The sequence below is a fragment of the Pararge aegeria genome, chromosome 13 (genome assembly GCF_905163445.1).
Source record: "Pararge aegeria chromosome 13, ilParAegt1.1, whole genome shotgun sequence".
In the NCBI taxonomy this organism is placed as follows: domain Eukaryota; kingdom Metazoa; phylum Arthropoda; class Insecta; order Lepidoptera; family Nymphalidae; genus Pararge; species Pararge aegeria.
The window spans coordinates 1,814,994-1,831,757 of NC_053192.1; the positions used below are offsets into that span (position 1 = coordinate 1,814,994).

General features: G+C 34.5%; 3 protein-coding genes across 6 annotated transcripts; 1 reads left to right on the forward strand and 2 right to left on the reverse strand.

The window, feature by feature from the left end:
• Positions 1-4,547: 4,547 nt before the first annotated feature.
• On the reverse strand, positions 4,548-6,944 carry LOC120628591 (partner of Y14 and mago). The gene is made up of 3 exons (XM_039897034.1): positions 6,758-6,944; positions 5,519-5,782; positions 4,548-4,955 (listed from the first exon to the last, which is right to left on the reverse strand). The coding sequence occupies exons 1-3, from the start codon at positions 6,789-6,791 to the stop codon at positions 4,684-4,686; spliced, it is 570 nt and encodes a 189-aa protein (XP_039752968.1). The 5' UTR covers positions 6,792-6,944; the 3' UTR covers positions 4,548-4,683.
• Positions 6,945-7,212: 268 nt separating this feature from the next.
• On the forward strand, positions 7,213-10,045 carry LOC120628589 (protein lin-37 homolog). 4 transcript variants are annotated; one of them, XM_039897032.1, is made up of 6 exons: positions 7,213-7,454; positions 7,655-7,766; positions 8,267-8,473; positions 8,915-9,047; positions 9,534-9,682; positions 9,921-10,045. In XM_039897032.1, the coding sequence occupies exons 1-6, from the start codon at positions 7,364-7,366 to the stop codon at positions 9,928-9,930; spliced, it is 702 nt and encodes a 233-aa protein (XP_039752966.1). In that variant the 5' UTR covers positions 7,213-7,363; the 3' UTR covers positions 9,931-10,045. The 4 variants fall into 4 exon arrangements, with proteins under 4 accessions (XP_039752966.1, XP_039752965.1, XP_039752964.1 ...); XM_039897031.1 differs by having other exon boundaries at positions 7,214-7,454; positions 7,646-7,766; positions 9,921-10,044; XM_039897030.1 differs by having other exon boundaries at positions 7,215-7,454; positions 7,637-7,766; positions 9,921-10,044.
• Positions 10,046-10,099: 54 nt separating this feature from the next.
• On the reverse strand, positions 10,100-15,759 carry LOC120628587 (rRNA N6-adenosine-methyltransferase ZCCHC4). Its single transcript, XM_039897028.1, has 6 exons — positions 15,328-15,759; positions 14,135-14,376; positions 12,881-13,084; positions 12,228-12,432; positions 11,598-11,924; positions 10,100-10,225 (listed from the first exon to the last, which is right to left on the reverse strand). The coding sequence occupies exons 1-6, from the start codon at positions 15,622-15,624 to the stop codon at positions 10,133-10,135; spliced, it is 1,368 nt and encodes a 455-aa protein (XP_039752962.1). The 5' UTR covers positions 15,625-15,759; the 3' UTR covers positions 10,100-10,132.
• Positions 15,760-16,764: the final 1,005 nt, after the last annotated feature.

A 16,764-nucleotide genomic window follows, 5' to 3' on the forward strand; every position in this document is an offset into this window, starting at 1 on the left:
CGGCCGAGCATATACGACCGGCCCTTTTGAATAAGACCCATATCTTGTTGTGGGCCGGGCATGGGTTGGTGGATGATGATGATAATGATGCAGGTTTTCTAAGGACGTAGATCGTCCTTAGAAAACCTGCACTTGCATAAAGAGCAAATCGAAGAAATTAATTTGTTGAAATTAATAGTGGTCCGTAAAATTAAATGAATTTTTATTCTTAACAATTTGTTTTAGTTCACCTTATTATGAATTCTGCACTTTTTAATCCTGCTGGCTAGACAGGAGACAATAATCATATCCCCTGACAAGGGATATCATAATTAACGTGTCCACCTGCTAAAGCACGGAAACATGGAATAGGAGAAGTTAATTATTACACAAATATTATTTGGATATTATTTCCACTTGTGCGGCAGTCCCGAGAGTTGTAGAAGAATAAAGCTGTGGTAGAAGATAATTTTTTATCCTTTTCCCAAGAAGATTTCCTACATTTATATTATTATAGAAAAGATGTTTAGATCCCGTCTAGATGTTCCGAGATCATGAACTGTCAAAATTATGAAATTCAAATTTCATTTATTTCAAGTAGGCAGATTCTACCAAGAAAAAGCCGGCAAGAAACTCAGCAGTTGCTTTTTTCCAACATCGTTTTACAATTTAACAATCTTTGTTCTATCTTGTGAAAGAGAGATGAAAGCAGAGCGGCTTGCATCCAGGCAACCTTATCAAGTGTTGAATTATTATCCTTTATTAGATAAGAAAGCGATGATAGCGCAGTGGGAAGGAGCTCGACTTCACTTTCAGGTGGCCGATTTTGTATACCACCACGCACTTCTAATTTTACTAAGTTATGTGCGTTTTCAAAATATCACTTGCTTTGACAGTGAGGATGCATGCATGCCTGAGAGTTCTACATAATGTTCTCAAAGGGATGTGGAGTCCACCAATCTGCACTGGGCTGGACTAAGCTTCTGACCCCTTCTCATTGTGGGAGAACCGCCCTGTAGTGGGCAGGTAATGGGTCGATATGATGAAATCAGACAAAGCATACAAGATTTTGTCTTTTTTTGAGAAAAAGTGAGTCTCGTTGAATCAGTGAATAACGTAGAGATACCTCATACCACAGATTAAAGATTAGATACTGACATGACATGATGAATATGTCTGAGACAATGGGATTTAAAAAAAACTATGTAGGTACAAAGATCTGTGAACGAAACGTCAATGATTAATGATAGTCCTAGTCTCAAGTCTGTGAACTTCCCTCGAGGATGGTTCATTTCATATGTAATCTGCTGTTTTGCAGATATGTTCTGGTAAAGCATCAGAATAATTCTCTTCCCCCCAGATTAATCTGGAAAGGCCTCCCTCAAGGCTCTGTTCTCAGTCCTCTGCTCTATAGCATATATACCCACGACCTCGAATTGTCTGTTTCTAGTTTTTGTACCATTTTACAATATGCTGATGATATTGTCCTCTATCACAGCTCAGGCAGTATAGAGGAAGTATCCTGTCGTATCAATTCTGCTTTGTATTATCTAGGCCAGTGGCTGTCTGACCATGGCTTGTCCCTATCAGTGGGCAAATGTCAGGCAGTGGTATTTACAAGGAAGAGATACCTCCCGAACCTCAACATCTCATTTGAAGGTCAAGCAATCAACCTTGCAGTTAAAGCTAAATTTTTAGGTGTTTATTTAGACACACGACTGAATGGAATTGCTCATTCTGAACACATTATCAAAAAATGTGAAAAAGGCATCAATGTACTACGAGCAATAGCGGGAGTTTGGTGGGGTGCTCACCCCTATACTTTAAAATTATTATATAATGCCTTAGTACGTAGCCACATGGATTACTGTATGTTTGTTTTAGAGCCTTTTAATAAATCAGCTGCTGAAAAGTTAAATAAAATTCAGTATAGATGCCTTAGAATTATTCTAGGTGCAATGAAATCCTCCCCCACTAATGCTTTGCAGGTAGAATGCGTTGACCCTCCTCTATCCATCCGTCGACAATATCTATGTGACCGCTTTATCAGCAAGATGTTACAGCTGTCATCCCATCCTCTTTGGCACCGACTAAGCCAACTATCACACGCACCTTGCTCCCGTAACTCGTCTTCCTACTTGCTAGATAGTTTCCTAAAGTATACCAGCCTTCCTAATCCCCTGACATCTTTCACAATCAACCCACTATATTCAACCCCATTTAAAGCATTAATATACAACCCTTCCATCATCACAGATCTAGGTCTGAGTAAAGGATCCCCAGATACCAATATCAAACTACAAAAGCATATTAGTCAAAATTGGTCAAATCATCTTATTATATATACTGATGCTTCAAAGCTGTCTCCAGAAGGTTGTGTTGGTGCTGCATGTTGGGTTCCTGTTTACAGAATTGTTTTAAAATTTAAATGCCCTCCCGAGTCTTCTGTGTTTACCGGAGAGGCCATTGCTCTTTTGGAAGCAATCCTGTTTGCACTGTCCCATAACGTACAACAGACGGTTATTCTGACTGACTCTTTAAGCTGTTTAATGTCTATTAAAGAAAACCCCTTTCGCAGCAAATCACGATTTCCCATTATCTTAAAAATCCGGAAGGCTCTGCTCTCTTGCAATCAAAAAGGACTATTCATCTTACTGGTTTGGATTCCAAGCCACTCAGGTATTCCAGGAAACGAGACTGGTGACTCATGTGCCAAAACAGCTGTTGAGTCAGGTTCTCTAGATCATTTTAAAAATTCATCGCATGACCTATGTACTCTTGCCAAAACATATATGGAAACAGCCTGGAAAATTTTTTGGAATGATTCCAAATTGGTTAAGGGTAAGTTTTACGCTACCATCCAACAAAACATACCAAGACAACCCTGGTTTTGTCACTCTCGGAGTACAAATCGCTGGACTTCATCCACAATTTCCCGATTGCGTCTTGGTCATGCTAGCACACCTGTACATCTGGCCAAACTCCGGATAAGGGACAACTCCATCTGTGAGTGTGGCTTGGATGAGGGCACTATAACTCATATTATTTTTAACTGTCCCAAACTTACCTATCCCCTCTATGACGTTCTTCCTCCCAAAGTCCCCCGTCCTTTGAGTGTTAAATGTTTTTTAATGTTTGTTTTCAGTCCTTATTGTAGATTTTTATGTAAATATATAGTAAGTAATAAAATTAAAGTGTAATGTACAAAAAATATCCGTGTTAGATATATATGCATGTGTTGTCTGTGCTGCCTTAGGTTAAAGAGCTAACTAGCTAATAACAACTATTTCTTGGTACAAATTCAAAATTAACTTTTCATTAGTTTCACCGATCAATCTCCTTCGTGCCTTCTTCATCTACAAGACATTGGCGAAGTACCTTGTGCCCAGTTGGCACAGACAAAAGCCATAAACAAGAATTGAATTGAATTGAAGTCTGTGAACAAAACAAACTTTAGAACCTAACACGTAAATAGTAATCTACAATTATTTTAATACGCAAAAATGTTTTTTCAAGTATTTGTTCTGATATTTTCGATGATAGCCATCAGCAGAGTAGAAGCAGCGCACAGCTATGACTTCGGAGACTTTTTGGCTACAGTTCTTGGTGTTGGGATCGCTGTTATTGGTATTCTAGCGTGCTTGGGTAATTACGCTAGGCAGAGAGCGAGAAATGAGTTTATATAAAGGGTTTTTAATGTAAGTATTTATATTTGTACTAATGCGTGTCTATTTCACGGACCAGGCAGATTTTTTATTATACCACTACAAGTTAGCTAATCTCACCTGGCGTAAGTGATGATGTAGTCTAAGATGGTAGCATGCTTACCTGTTTCTACGTGACATCGCAACAGAGGATATTATAAATTCCCAAATTACGCCTGCCGGGAATCGAACCCGGGACCTCCCAATTTAATTCACAGCGCTCACCGTTGCACCAGGGAGGTCGTCAAACGGGATGGATGGAAAGTGGAATACCATCGCCTATGAACTGAGCAATCCTTTGCAGGGCATGTATCCCTACCAATTTATCTCCTAAGCTCTTACTGTTACTAAACTGCAACAGTGTTTAATAGCTGCATCAATCTTGATGGAATTTGGCAATGAGATAGCTGGTGTTACATTGACAAATTGACATTGACAAAGCACTCAGGCTACGATTGTCAGAGAATCACAGGTTCAAATAGTTGCTGTTGGTTCTGTAAATTTTATATGCATCTTAAAATGTATACAAAATTGATATTTCCTCAAAGTGTACGTAAAAAACACTTATAAAAATTATAATATTACAATTTCAATAATTAATTTAAACAATTTAATTACAGATGCTGTACCTGATGAATCCCTGGGCATCAATGTGTGTGAAAAAAATATTTTTAAGTCATTAAACTTAATGCATACTACATTACCTACATTTTTTTTATTTTATGAATGCAACAAGTTGATTTTTATATTATATTTGGCATGAAGCATTAATAAAATATTCAAAAAATTTCTAAAATTCATTCCATTTTGCCACTTTTTTTATCTATATCAAGAGGAATGAGGAAAGTGAATAAAATACAGAAATATTAGGTGTAAATAAAATGTAAATTCCTCAATGCTCAAATCTTGCTGGACATTCACGCAAGGCAAATTCATTATGCAATTCTTGAAAAATTGATCTTTGATAATATATTTTAGACAGTAATCATTTTCACTTAGGTCACTCGCTACTCGTTTCTATTGTGTCTATTTCTTTAATTATGTCATTTTTCTTTGAGATCTTCTCTTTTTGCTCTTTATCTGGATTTTTGACGGTTCCCGATTTAATTTTTTCTTCCAGCACCTCAATTTCTCTTAATTTCTTTTTCAAGTTTTTTAACCTTTTAACTGGATCTGACTGTGTTGATATTGCATTAGGTGCTGGTGATGGACTAGTGAATGTTGGCTCTATTATTTCACATTTTCCAAGTTTATCGGCTGCTTCTTCTACAGCTATAGAACAAAAAAGTATGAATGAATGGATGAACAGACATTCATTGTACACCACAGAGAAAATTCAAAGAGATACAATAGTAGGTACAATAGTACAATAGTAGTTGGTACAATAGTACAATTAGGTAGAAGGTACCATTTGGTGGCCTAACTGCTATATAGAGATCTCTTCCAGGCAACCAAAGGCATATGAGAAAATGCTATAGGTAATGTTAGGTGGTAGAACATATATTTAAGTAAGATATTATGATGTAACTAAATAAACATACAACATAGAACATATAATAGACATAGAAACAACCCATAAAAAAGACAATTATTTCAATTTCCTTTAGATGTACATATATGCTTTTTTTGCTGGCACACATACAACGGACGGTTTCAGACCAACCAAGTGGGTAAATGGCCCACTACTGTTTATTTAGTTACAAGTTCACATAAAAAGGGGTAAACAATAGTGCAGGATATTTTAATAGTTTTATTAATGTAAATGATTACATTTTTTATAATTATACTGGTCTCAATAACAACAATGTACCATTCTATACTGCTCATTAAATTACCTGTCTTCTTTTTCTTTTTCTTCTTCTCAACATTAATTATCATGCCTGGTATAGGCTGGAAAGTGCCTTTTTTAGATTTCTTAATTTCCTCCGCTATTTCACTAGTAAGACCGACCGGAAGGCCGGTGTTCTGCTTGGCTTTGAACTGCTTGCCTTTACTCTCGTATAAGGGGACCTCTTCTTGTGGCACATAACCATCTTTTATACGTCTAGGTTTTCTCCAAGAGCCGTCGGGTCGTTGGGTTGCAGGTATAAATTTACCACCTACAAAATTTACAATAACACATATATAAATAGACAGCAAACAACCCCCCTCATCTGTAATTTAGAGTTATTAATATCTCATAAACAATGGTACCAAATAAGGTTAATCTGCAGAAGATAATCTTGACAATAAAAACTTTTTTATTTTTTGTAAGAATTAGTATACCATGCCACATTATAATAAAAAAAATGTGGCTTATCTCTATTTAGTTAAAAATTTTTTTGGTCAGTGTGGATAAATCAAAATCATAAAATATTTTCAAAAACACTAGTATTATGTATACATTAAATATGTAGAAACATTTTATTCATACATAATCAATACTATGGTGAAAGAATCAATAAAATTGGTTCAATCGTTTCAGAGTTTATCTTATTATCAGAGAATCGTTTCAGAGTTTATCTTATTTATATATTTATAGTGTAACAACACAAAAAAAAATTCTCAACTCTTTCTATTAGTTAAGATTTTAAGTACATGCACCCCAACTGCTGACCTTTTTATGATATTTTAAACGCCTGCTTATCAACTGACATCTATTGAGTACCATATCTTTAATTTAGTACCTTTGTAGTTAGTACCTTTTATTTTAGACGAATATAATGAGAAATTTTAGGTTTGATAACATTTTAATTTATTTATAATACTTTTTATATTTAATTTCTAAAGTAAAAAGAACCGGTTTCGTAATTAGTTCATGTATGGAGTGCAATTGCGCATCTATTAATAGTTTATTAAAACTTTCTACAATACTCGCTGGTATGTATACACACGAAAATAATTATGGACATGAATTTTTATACGTTCATTCAACTTTCACGTCGATGTAATGTAAACGATCCCCATTTAAGTTAAAAGAAAACTCAACTATACTCATTAATCATACACAGTATGTGCAATGCAAAATTTAATATAAATATTGACATATTGATTTGTAGTTATGTGTACACAAACACCACATTATAGTTGCTCACCGTCAGCGTCATGTTCATATGCAGAAGTCGCCATTGTCTCTCATGGGCAGTGGACAGGAGCGTCTGTTTTTTTAATAAAATAAGTTAACTTTCAAGAAACTCAAACAACCGCGTTGATTTCGGCAGTGCTATTTTCGTATCACCATTTCGCTTTGACAATTTGACACTACTGACATTTCGAAACTGTCAATAGCAAAGGGAACGCCGGGGAACGCTTCCTAAATTTGTCTGTGAATAGAACATGGTTTGTTTCGATTAACATTTGCACTAAAATTTGGATATACCAAAACATTGAATTGCTTCGGAGGTAATAATACTATTCAATCATATTTATCTGATGAAGCTTCTGTTTTATTTAGCTGGTCCTGTTTGTTTCTAGCCGGCATCCATTTAATGTTTGTATCCTTACTATCCGGGGTAACATCTATAGTCTATGATCATAATTATTGTGGATTATTCGTCTGGAGTCGTGGGTCTATGATTCAAAAAATCGAACATAAATTACCCTACATACTTGTTGTTGTTTCGGACTGAAATTTGTTAGATTTTTGTTTATTTATAATTGTAGATTGTTTAGTAGCATTATTCATTACAAAAAATACAACTATGCCTCTATCAAAACGAAGAAGATTGTTTACACCCAAAAAGGGTTCCAAAGTAAAACCTAACACCAAGGCTTCCGAGGAACCAAATGTTGGTGAGTATTTAACAGAATCCAGAAAATGTAGAAAACTGTGCATTTTTCGTATTCCCACCAAATGTACCAGCTAGAATCATACTCCAAAGTAAACTATTTAGTAGGATCATCTCACTGAACTAATTTATCTGTTTCATTAGGCATGTAATAAATACACTACTCTGTTCTTCTTATTAAAAAAGATAATGAAGTTACAACAGCCCGCGGCCGCCTCAAAGGTGCCTTGATGGAAATGATGGAACCTGCAGCTGAAGAATCAGATGCTTCTTCAGACTATATACCTGCCAAACGGGAAAAGCTGACAACTACTATGTATGTTTAATTTTTTACTATTACAGATATTCTCTAACTGCATAACTATAATTAATTGACTGACAATGACTATATCAAAAGAAAAAAGCTGCTTAGTTGTGTAGGTTTTTTCTAAGAAGCCGACAATAAACTTAGGGTCTAACCAACCATGATGCATTTGGAATTTCTAGCTTTAGTTACCCTACTTGTACTTATTTTGTAATTATTTGTTGTGCAAATAAAACATTACCATCAGGGTACTCAGTCTCTCTCATGGAAAGAAGAAATACAGCTTTCACAAAACTGCTTCAATGCAGGTTGTACTAAATCAGGTGTTTTCGAAATGGTGACCTGGTCTGATTGCTAAGAAGATCTCTTATTTATATAAAAGTAAAATTAAGACCTTAAAAATCCAGTCACCAGCTTAGGTTAATTTTGCTCTTTAGCAAAATTGACTGTTTCTTTTCTGTTGTAGTTTTAATTTTATCTTTAAACAATACTCATAAATAAATGTTCTACAGATACCTTAGTCAAGATCAGAGGGAGCCGTCTTCAGAAGAGGAAGAAAAACCAGCAAGGCGCCGGAAATCTCCACTACGCCAGTCTTATGTTCTAAAACTATTTGATAGGAGTGTAGATCTCTCACAGTTTAACGAGGAATCCCCACTTTATCCCATTTGCAGAGCTTGGATTGCTAATCAGCCTAAGGCTACCTACAGTGATATTAGGTAAGAACAACAGAAAACTGCTTGTCAAAATTGTTAATCATTTTCACTCTTCAATTCATCAGTTGCTCTTTTTGCTGCATGAAAAAAAGACTAACCAACAAACCTTTTTTTTAATTTATAATACTTGCATATTTTATTGAAATAAAGTATGTTATTTTGTTCGAGGTCCTTGATTTTAGTTATAAATTATAATATTTATAAACATAGTTTATAAATTTTATTTTTCTTGTTTTATTATTGAAAGTTATTTTATTATTCAAATTACCAAAAGATATATCAAGTAGAGTTTTAATTATAATACACAAAATTTTTCTTAAACAAAATACTCATTACACTGGCAAATTATATTCCAATCTCTTCCTTATAACATTAGTGATTCACTAATAAAGAGAAAAATACAGCAGAGTTTTACATTTATATAAATTGTTTTATATTCTTTAGTTCCAGAAAACAACAAGAACCTGCACCAGAAGAGAGCATAGACCTGCCAGGTCCAGAAGGGCCAGTCATATCTCGGATACCAAGCTTGCTTCCTCGGCAGAAAGTATGCAAAGACAGTATCAATTTGAATTATGTAAGTACAAATACAATTTCACCAGCCAATACAATTTTACGAGCCTCATAGGGTTTCCTAGGAGACTTAAAAACTGAATAATAGTTGTTTATTATGCCATATTTACTTTATAATTTATAAATTCACTTATTTTATATGTACATTGTAACCTTTTAGATAAACTATTGCACATTAGGCAAACTTTATATCAAATTTATCTATGAAAGCCTGTTTTTAGTTTAAAGTCAACCATAAACTATTTTGAATTAACAGCTGTTGGTTTTCTATTTAACAAAGAAAAATCCACATACAAAACCATTCCTCAATGGTTGATCTGAGGATAATGGAAATGACTTGGTTTTTTTACTGTTTATCTTTTTAAACAATAATGACTGGAACTGGTCTACAGTTTTTGTTTTCTGATCAAAATTACTTTAGTTTTGAGTATAAGTTTGTGTATTAGTACTTTCTTTGTTTTCTATTTATTTATGTATATTGTTTTCGCAGCTTGAAGCCCCTCCCCCAAGCAAAGAACAACTGTTAAGCCAGCACACGTCCCGCTGGGTGGAAGTGCGCAATGCCTGGCTGCAGCAGGCCATGCTGGTGGAGACACGGTACTCTGCCACGCAGGCTTTGCTCAACAAGATCAACCACAAGTGAGTTGGGAACTTACTCTGAATAGCATTTTATTTATAAAATTTAAGCTTTACCATAACTTAGTGGCATAACCTGGTTATTTATTTATTTTAATTGCACTGGTTCCAGAATTGGTTGTGTAAAAAAAGTAAAATATATATTATTTAGGAGTTAATAAAAATTTGGATAGACTTAATGTGCTTAATTTCCCTATTTATTAATGATTTCAATCCAATTGTATTTTTTTTTTTTTTTCAGCAATCTTTAAATAAAATCAAGATTCCAACAGTAAGCAAGAAGGATTTCTAAATTTAATTTAATTTTATAGCATTTTTTGATTGGTTTCATTATTTGTATCAATGTGATTGAGATGTGTGTCATCAAATATTATGATTTAAAATGTTTAAGAGTGATTTTTTATGAATAAAACGAAACTGTACTGTATTATTTGTTATTTATTAAACAAACATTTAATTTGACTTGCGTTTTTTATTTGCGCTACTACCATCTTTCTGTGGGCATTCTGACTTCTTGTGTCCTTTTTCATTGCAGTTGTAGCAAGACTGAAATGGTAAAGATAATTTATTTCTGACTGCTGTGGCGTAGCTACTGCGGTAGCATAGTAGATTGCCTAAAGGTTCGCACAGGTGGATGAGTATTTTATTATTGATTTATTTTTAGTATTTTTCGCCACATATTTTATTGCAAAAATACTTCTTATCTTTGTATGGTTGCAGCACTGAAAAAATACAAGCAAAGAGGATTCGTCGGGTTTCGCTCTTGGGACCATTAGGAATGAGAATTTGCCTTAACAGTAAGTTCAATCTTGGAGTCTATGGAATGGTTCATTTACCTAACACTTCAAAACAATTACCTTTAATCTTCTGTGGAAGTTATTTTATTTTTAGTAACATAATGTACCATTTCATTTAATTCTAAAATCGACACATTTGGCTCAAAATTATTCCATACTAGTGGCTTTACGTAGTTTCGATCGCGGTTGAAACTATCAGAAGTTGTTAGTTCGTTTAAATGTTTTTCAAGCGATGATTTATGCAATCTCACTGCTACTTTTAGAGATTTTCGCAAATTAAACGAAACAGCAGATTTAGCTTTGTCACAACGTCTTAAAGACTAAGGACACACAGAATGTAAAGACAATACCTTTATTTCAAAAGGCCTACTTGGCAAAAAACCCTTTTAAAATGCTGTCTTTTTATTAGTAGTGACTCTGATGGGTTCAAAAGGTAGAATGTAACGAAAATGTCTAAACAGGTCGTTATAGTACATTTCATAATGCTAGGTGATTTCAGGGTGTCGATAATAGTTTGATTTGGCGCCAAAAATACCTATGACCACATTGGAGCCGGTACTCGGTAGTTACATGGCACTGCTGTCAATGTGTTACCGTGTATATCAAATTTTACGAGGCCTAGCTTTTCCGGGTAGGACGATACGACTTCTGCCGGCTACACTAATATATATTTTTTTTCTATTCCATTATTTATGTAAAAGGAGATACTTTATCGCCATTTACATTCAAGCCTTATTTACTTGACTTATTTTAACTTAAATTTCCTCTTATAAATAGATACAATTAAGATCTAATAATTTGACATATTATGCATATTATATAATAGGTATAATGAAAATTTTGCTTAATTTTCAAAAAAAACATGGAATACTAGTAAGTAGTAGTAATGTCTGCTTCTCTCCAATATTTATCGTTTACTTTTTTCGCATCCGCTTGTTACTCAGCTTTTAAATAAGCTTAAAAACATTGTTAAACTTATGCATTGGTAATGCAAAAATTACCTTAGGAATAATATTGTAGAAGCATATACTCGACAAAAGAAAGACAAAAGTACCTCATAAACATCTCGTTTTTACCATAGCATTAATAGTAGTTGAAGTATTTATAAAAATATAAGTTACCTGTGACTCCACAACTATGCCACATATGTGTTTCTCCTGGCAACACCTGCTGCAAGTCTCACAATGTTTGTATGTTGGTTTCACACACCTCTTGCACACGTGACAATGTTTATAAGTCATTCCATTCTTACTTGTACACTCTTTACACTTGTTGCAGTGTACATTTGTTGTGGACACCCAATATTTGCACTTATTGCAAAGTTTATAACTACTGTCGTTTGACAGGTCAATGGTAGAAAATGGTAGGTTTGTGAAGAAACGAACTGGCGACCCGAATTTCCGCCCGCCCTTTTTGTTTTGGAATTTCTTGTGGTTTTGATATTCAACCTGGAGAAATTTAAAAACATTAAATGTACATAACAAAACTGCAAATATGTGTGTATTAAGTTTATAAAATTACGTTTTTTTTAAAGACAACGTTTGGAACTCTAGCTTTAGTTTTAAGTTTATGAATGTATTTATAATGTAGAAATTAATTAATTAATTAAATTCAAATTCATTTATTTACAGTTTCACCCATAGGAATAAAAAAAACAAAATCTATAAAATTGGCTATGAGTATGTAAAAGTATTGAGAGAGAGAATCTATGATCTGTTTAGTTTTAAAGAATGTCTGTAATTAGTTATTACTTGATAGTCATGCATTTTGATCTCCGGTAACATGTTTTTAATATAAGGTTCAGCGAAGTAAGGAAATGCCCAGATCACTGGTAATATTTTGTCTTCACTTTCACATATTTTGTTGTACATATTGGACAGTTCTTTTATAGTCTGTATCAATGGTTCCACGCGACCGCCAAATGGTGGGTCCATTACTATGGCGAGACCTTTGTTCCTAAAATCAAAACAATATAATTAATAATTTCTACCAATACACAAAAATAAGTTTGTTGTGGGCTTCTTCTTAGACCGGGACGCGTTTGGAACCCTCGTAGCTTTAGTTTTAAGTTTACGAATGTGGTTATCGCCATCATCTCACTACCGTGTAATTCTTATGTACATCAAAAGTGCCACCCACAGGTGGCATCAAAAGTGCCACCTGTGGGCCTACTTGAATAAAGATATTTTTGACTTTTTTGACTTTAAAAAAAAATTATCCATAACCTTTTCCTGAATATTTTCAATGTTTTATTGCTGCGACAAAAATACAGCCGTAAAAAGTTTATTGTCCAAGATTATATTAAAAAAATTATTCACCCATGTTGATATACACCTACATACGTGAGTTTTACTCCTTACATATATTCTTTGAAGTGTTTTGACTTGTATGAATTTTATATTACCTTGTGCTTTTAAGAAATTTCTTCAACACTTTCTCATCCTCATTCAAATTGAACAGGTAGTTATTAAACATATTGTACCACAGGAACTTGTTGTTTGGGTAGAACTGCTGGTAACGAGTGTCATAATCCAGGAGTAAGGAGTCGAAATCTGGATTCTCTTGCACTGCTTCATGTATTGATGGTGTACCAATGCATAGGATGTTGCTGAAATGGTAATACAGGTGCCTGACAAAGTTATGTGAAAACATTCCTTATCACAAGTCAAACAAAATGTAGCTAACTGTTTATTGAAGTTGTTTTACCACTGCATAATATTAGGAAAAATGATATGTCCTTAAGTTAGTAAGTATTTTGAAGTGAAAATGTCTTTGGGCATGTTGTCACAAGTTACATATGTATTCTGTTTACAAAGATTTCGTTTTTACTTATTTTTGCTTATAACTTAAGTCACAAACAGATACTTAAAATATACTTGAGCCATAGCCCTTGGACTGGACATTCTTAGTTAGTTAATTTGAAGTTCAATTTTATTTATTATTTTCAAGTCATCAATATTAATTATTTTAATCCAATTTATTTTTTGATTTACTTCCCAATAATTGATTCAATTATATTATTTATTGTTATTTAGCTTTAAATAATTTTATGTTTATACTTTAAAGATTTACATTAACAGACTAATAATTTTATGTACAGGAAAACTTACAGTTAATAACAGAAAATAAAAATTGAAAATAAAGTAATGAAGTATTGCAAATTACAAGTTTTTACAGATAGAATTTACATAGTAAGAAAGGAAAATGCTCAACGAAACGAAACAACCAACACTGAGAAGTTAAAGCTACTTAAAACATTGTGAAAGTACTTAAAATGATTGATAAATCCTGCACAGTAGATTTACTAACTCAAGTTAAAAGTCATTTGTTGCATTGGTATAAAAAATATTAACCGTAAATAATTTATAGGAATAAATTTTTACACTTTAATTCATTCACTGTAAGTCATAATGTATCTACTGTTGGTTGTCCATTATAAATAAATAAATAAATTAGCATAACTATGCCACAGTAAGGGTACACCTCCACAAGCAGGTATATCATGGCATTAGACTAGCATCAAAATCAATATGAACCCATAGAGGCATTGTCTTTAAGGCAATTATTCACTGTGTTCGGAAGAAATCAGGATTTACCATACATCAATACTCTATTTTGTAGAGTTGTATCCTTAGGGTAGCTTCACTGCAAGGCTTACCTTATTTTGTTATTCTTAAGTATTCCAAGAACAGTGCTGGCAGATTTTTTAGTGAATGTATATTGTGCCTCCTGCTGATCGTTTTCAAGAGGCAGTAAAAATGTAGTGGGGTGTGCAAGTTGCTCATCCGTTAGCTGTAGAACAATTCTGTGGTCTTTGAGATGCTTCCTGCTCTGGGACACTATGAATAGTTCTTGGCATGTGTGGCAGTAAGCCCTGTCAGACGGGTGCCTCGATTTTACCTAGGATATAAAAGGATTTACTAAATGGGAACACAGATTAACCAGTGATTTAATATATTATGTTTAGTTTAATAAACATCAAAAGGACAAAAATTCATTGTTTTTTAATATGAAAGTATAGCCCCTCCCAACTCTGTTTTTTGACATCCTCGCTAGCAGTGGTAAGTACTGTGGTCTTTTAGGATTTTGATTCAACCGTTATCTATGGTCTGGTCTGGTGCGGAGCTCTAAGGCTGTGTATATAACCACCCCATTGATAAGAAAGGTGTGCAACAAATCAAGTTGGCATTCTGGTATGATGTAGCTAAGAAACCGTTTATTTGTATGCACTATTAGTTAGTAAAGTGATGTCACTAAAGAAGTTCAAAGTTTGTACTAAGCGAAAGCTTATAGAAAAGTCCTATTATAGTATAAAGGATTACGTAAACGATAAAAAAGCTTGGGTGTAAACAATTGCTTTAACCAGGTTGCTTCTTAAATATTTTCTAATGACAATGTGAGATGGTGATAACAAAAAGAACACCCAGCTAAGTTTGTTGTGGGCTTCTTCTTAGACCAGGGCACGATTGGAACCCTTGTAGCTTTAGTTTTAAGTTTACGATTGCAGTTATCGCCATCACTACTCACTGCTATGTACACATTTTGTATATAATAACGCATCAAAAGTGCCATCTATGTGCCTATTTGAATAAAGAAATATTTGACTTTGACTTTGAAAGTTACCATCAGGTGAGATTAAAGTCAAGGGCTAACTTGTAGTTGAAAAACATTAAAAGGAATAAAAAGTACGAATTTTAAACTAACCCAAATCTCTCTTTATTTCTCCATAAAATGCGTTATTGTTGCTTATTTATTTAGAAAGATATAAGGTTCCACTGATTTATTCATATCTTTAAAACAGTGTTATTGTAGTAATTAACTTGTATAAGAATAAATAAACAAACAACTAACCTCTTTAAAATGATTCCATGCTGCTGCCTTATCCAACTTCGGAATAAGTTTGTAGTACTTTTCATTTCTCTGCCTCACGCCTTCTTTCTGCCAATCATCCTCATCAATATGCACGGTGCAATCCTTCTTGTTTCTACAAGAAGCACACGCGAAGAAACGGCCCTTTTCACTAGAAAACAGCAATGTTGGGCCGTGCATACATAGGGGGTGATTAGTTACATCTTCAGCAATAACTTCAACTGATTTGAAATGCTGCACCGGAGTTTCAGCAGCCACAAATGACCTCTTTTTCACCATTTTATGAATACTTCTTATATGTCACCGGCTCAATGAAAGTTGGAATAAAAAAATGCCTCGTATGTATTTTTATAACCCCACTATTTTTACATGTGAATCTGACAGTCGGGAGTCTAGTGTTGACAAATTGACAATGTTCGATAGCCTGACAGAATCGCATGACAACTATGTCTGGCTAGACAGGCAATGACGTTGGTAACAACTGCTGCCAAAATTTATTTTATTTATAAAAATTTCGAAAATTACGAATCTCATTTGTTTGGCGTCGACTTTCAATACAATGTAATGAGTACGCTTTTTCTAATGAATAATTGAATATGAATAATTGCGACAGCGACTGCGACAGCGACTGCGACAGCGACTGCGACTGCGACAGCGTTAGCGACTGCGACAACGACAGCGGCAAAGACAGCGACAGCGACCGCGACCGCGACCGCCACAGCGACAGTGACAGTGACAGTGACTGCGACTGCGGCTGCGATTGCGACTGCGATTGCGACTGCGACTGCGACAGTAACAGCGATTGCGACTGCGATTGCGATTGCGATTGCGATTGCGACTGTAACTGCGACTGCGACAGCGACTGCGACTGCGATTGCGATAGAGACTGGGACTGCGACTGTGACAGCGACAGCGACTGCGACAGCAACAGCGACAGCGGCAGCGACAGCGACAGCGACAGCGACAGCGACAGCGACAGCGACTGCGATTGCGATTGCGATTGCGATTGCGATTGCGATTGCGCTCGCACTCAATTGAGAAAGATAACATCGAAAGCGATCTTTATTTCACAATCACAAGAAGATCACAAAACTTTATTTATTTATTTTATTTATTTATATGCTGTAAAGGCGGATAAGCACGGATTGTCGTTGATAAACACGTTAGGCTACAATATTACCAGATGGTGCTAGCCCAGAATTTAGTATTCAGTCTTAATTATAAGGCACCCTGACAAGGGATATAATTAACATATCCACCTGCTACAGCATGGGAACATTTAACCCCGTTTATTATTACACATATATTATTTGGATACAGTCAAAGTCAAATATTTCTTATTCAAATGGGTACATAGATGGCAATTTGGATGCGTTGATTATATACAAAATGTGTACATAGCAGTATGTAGTGATAACG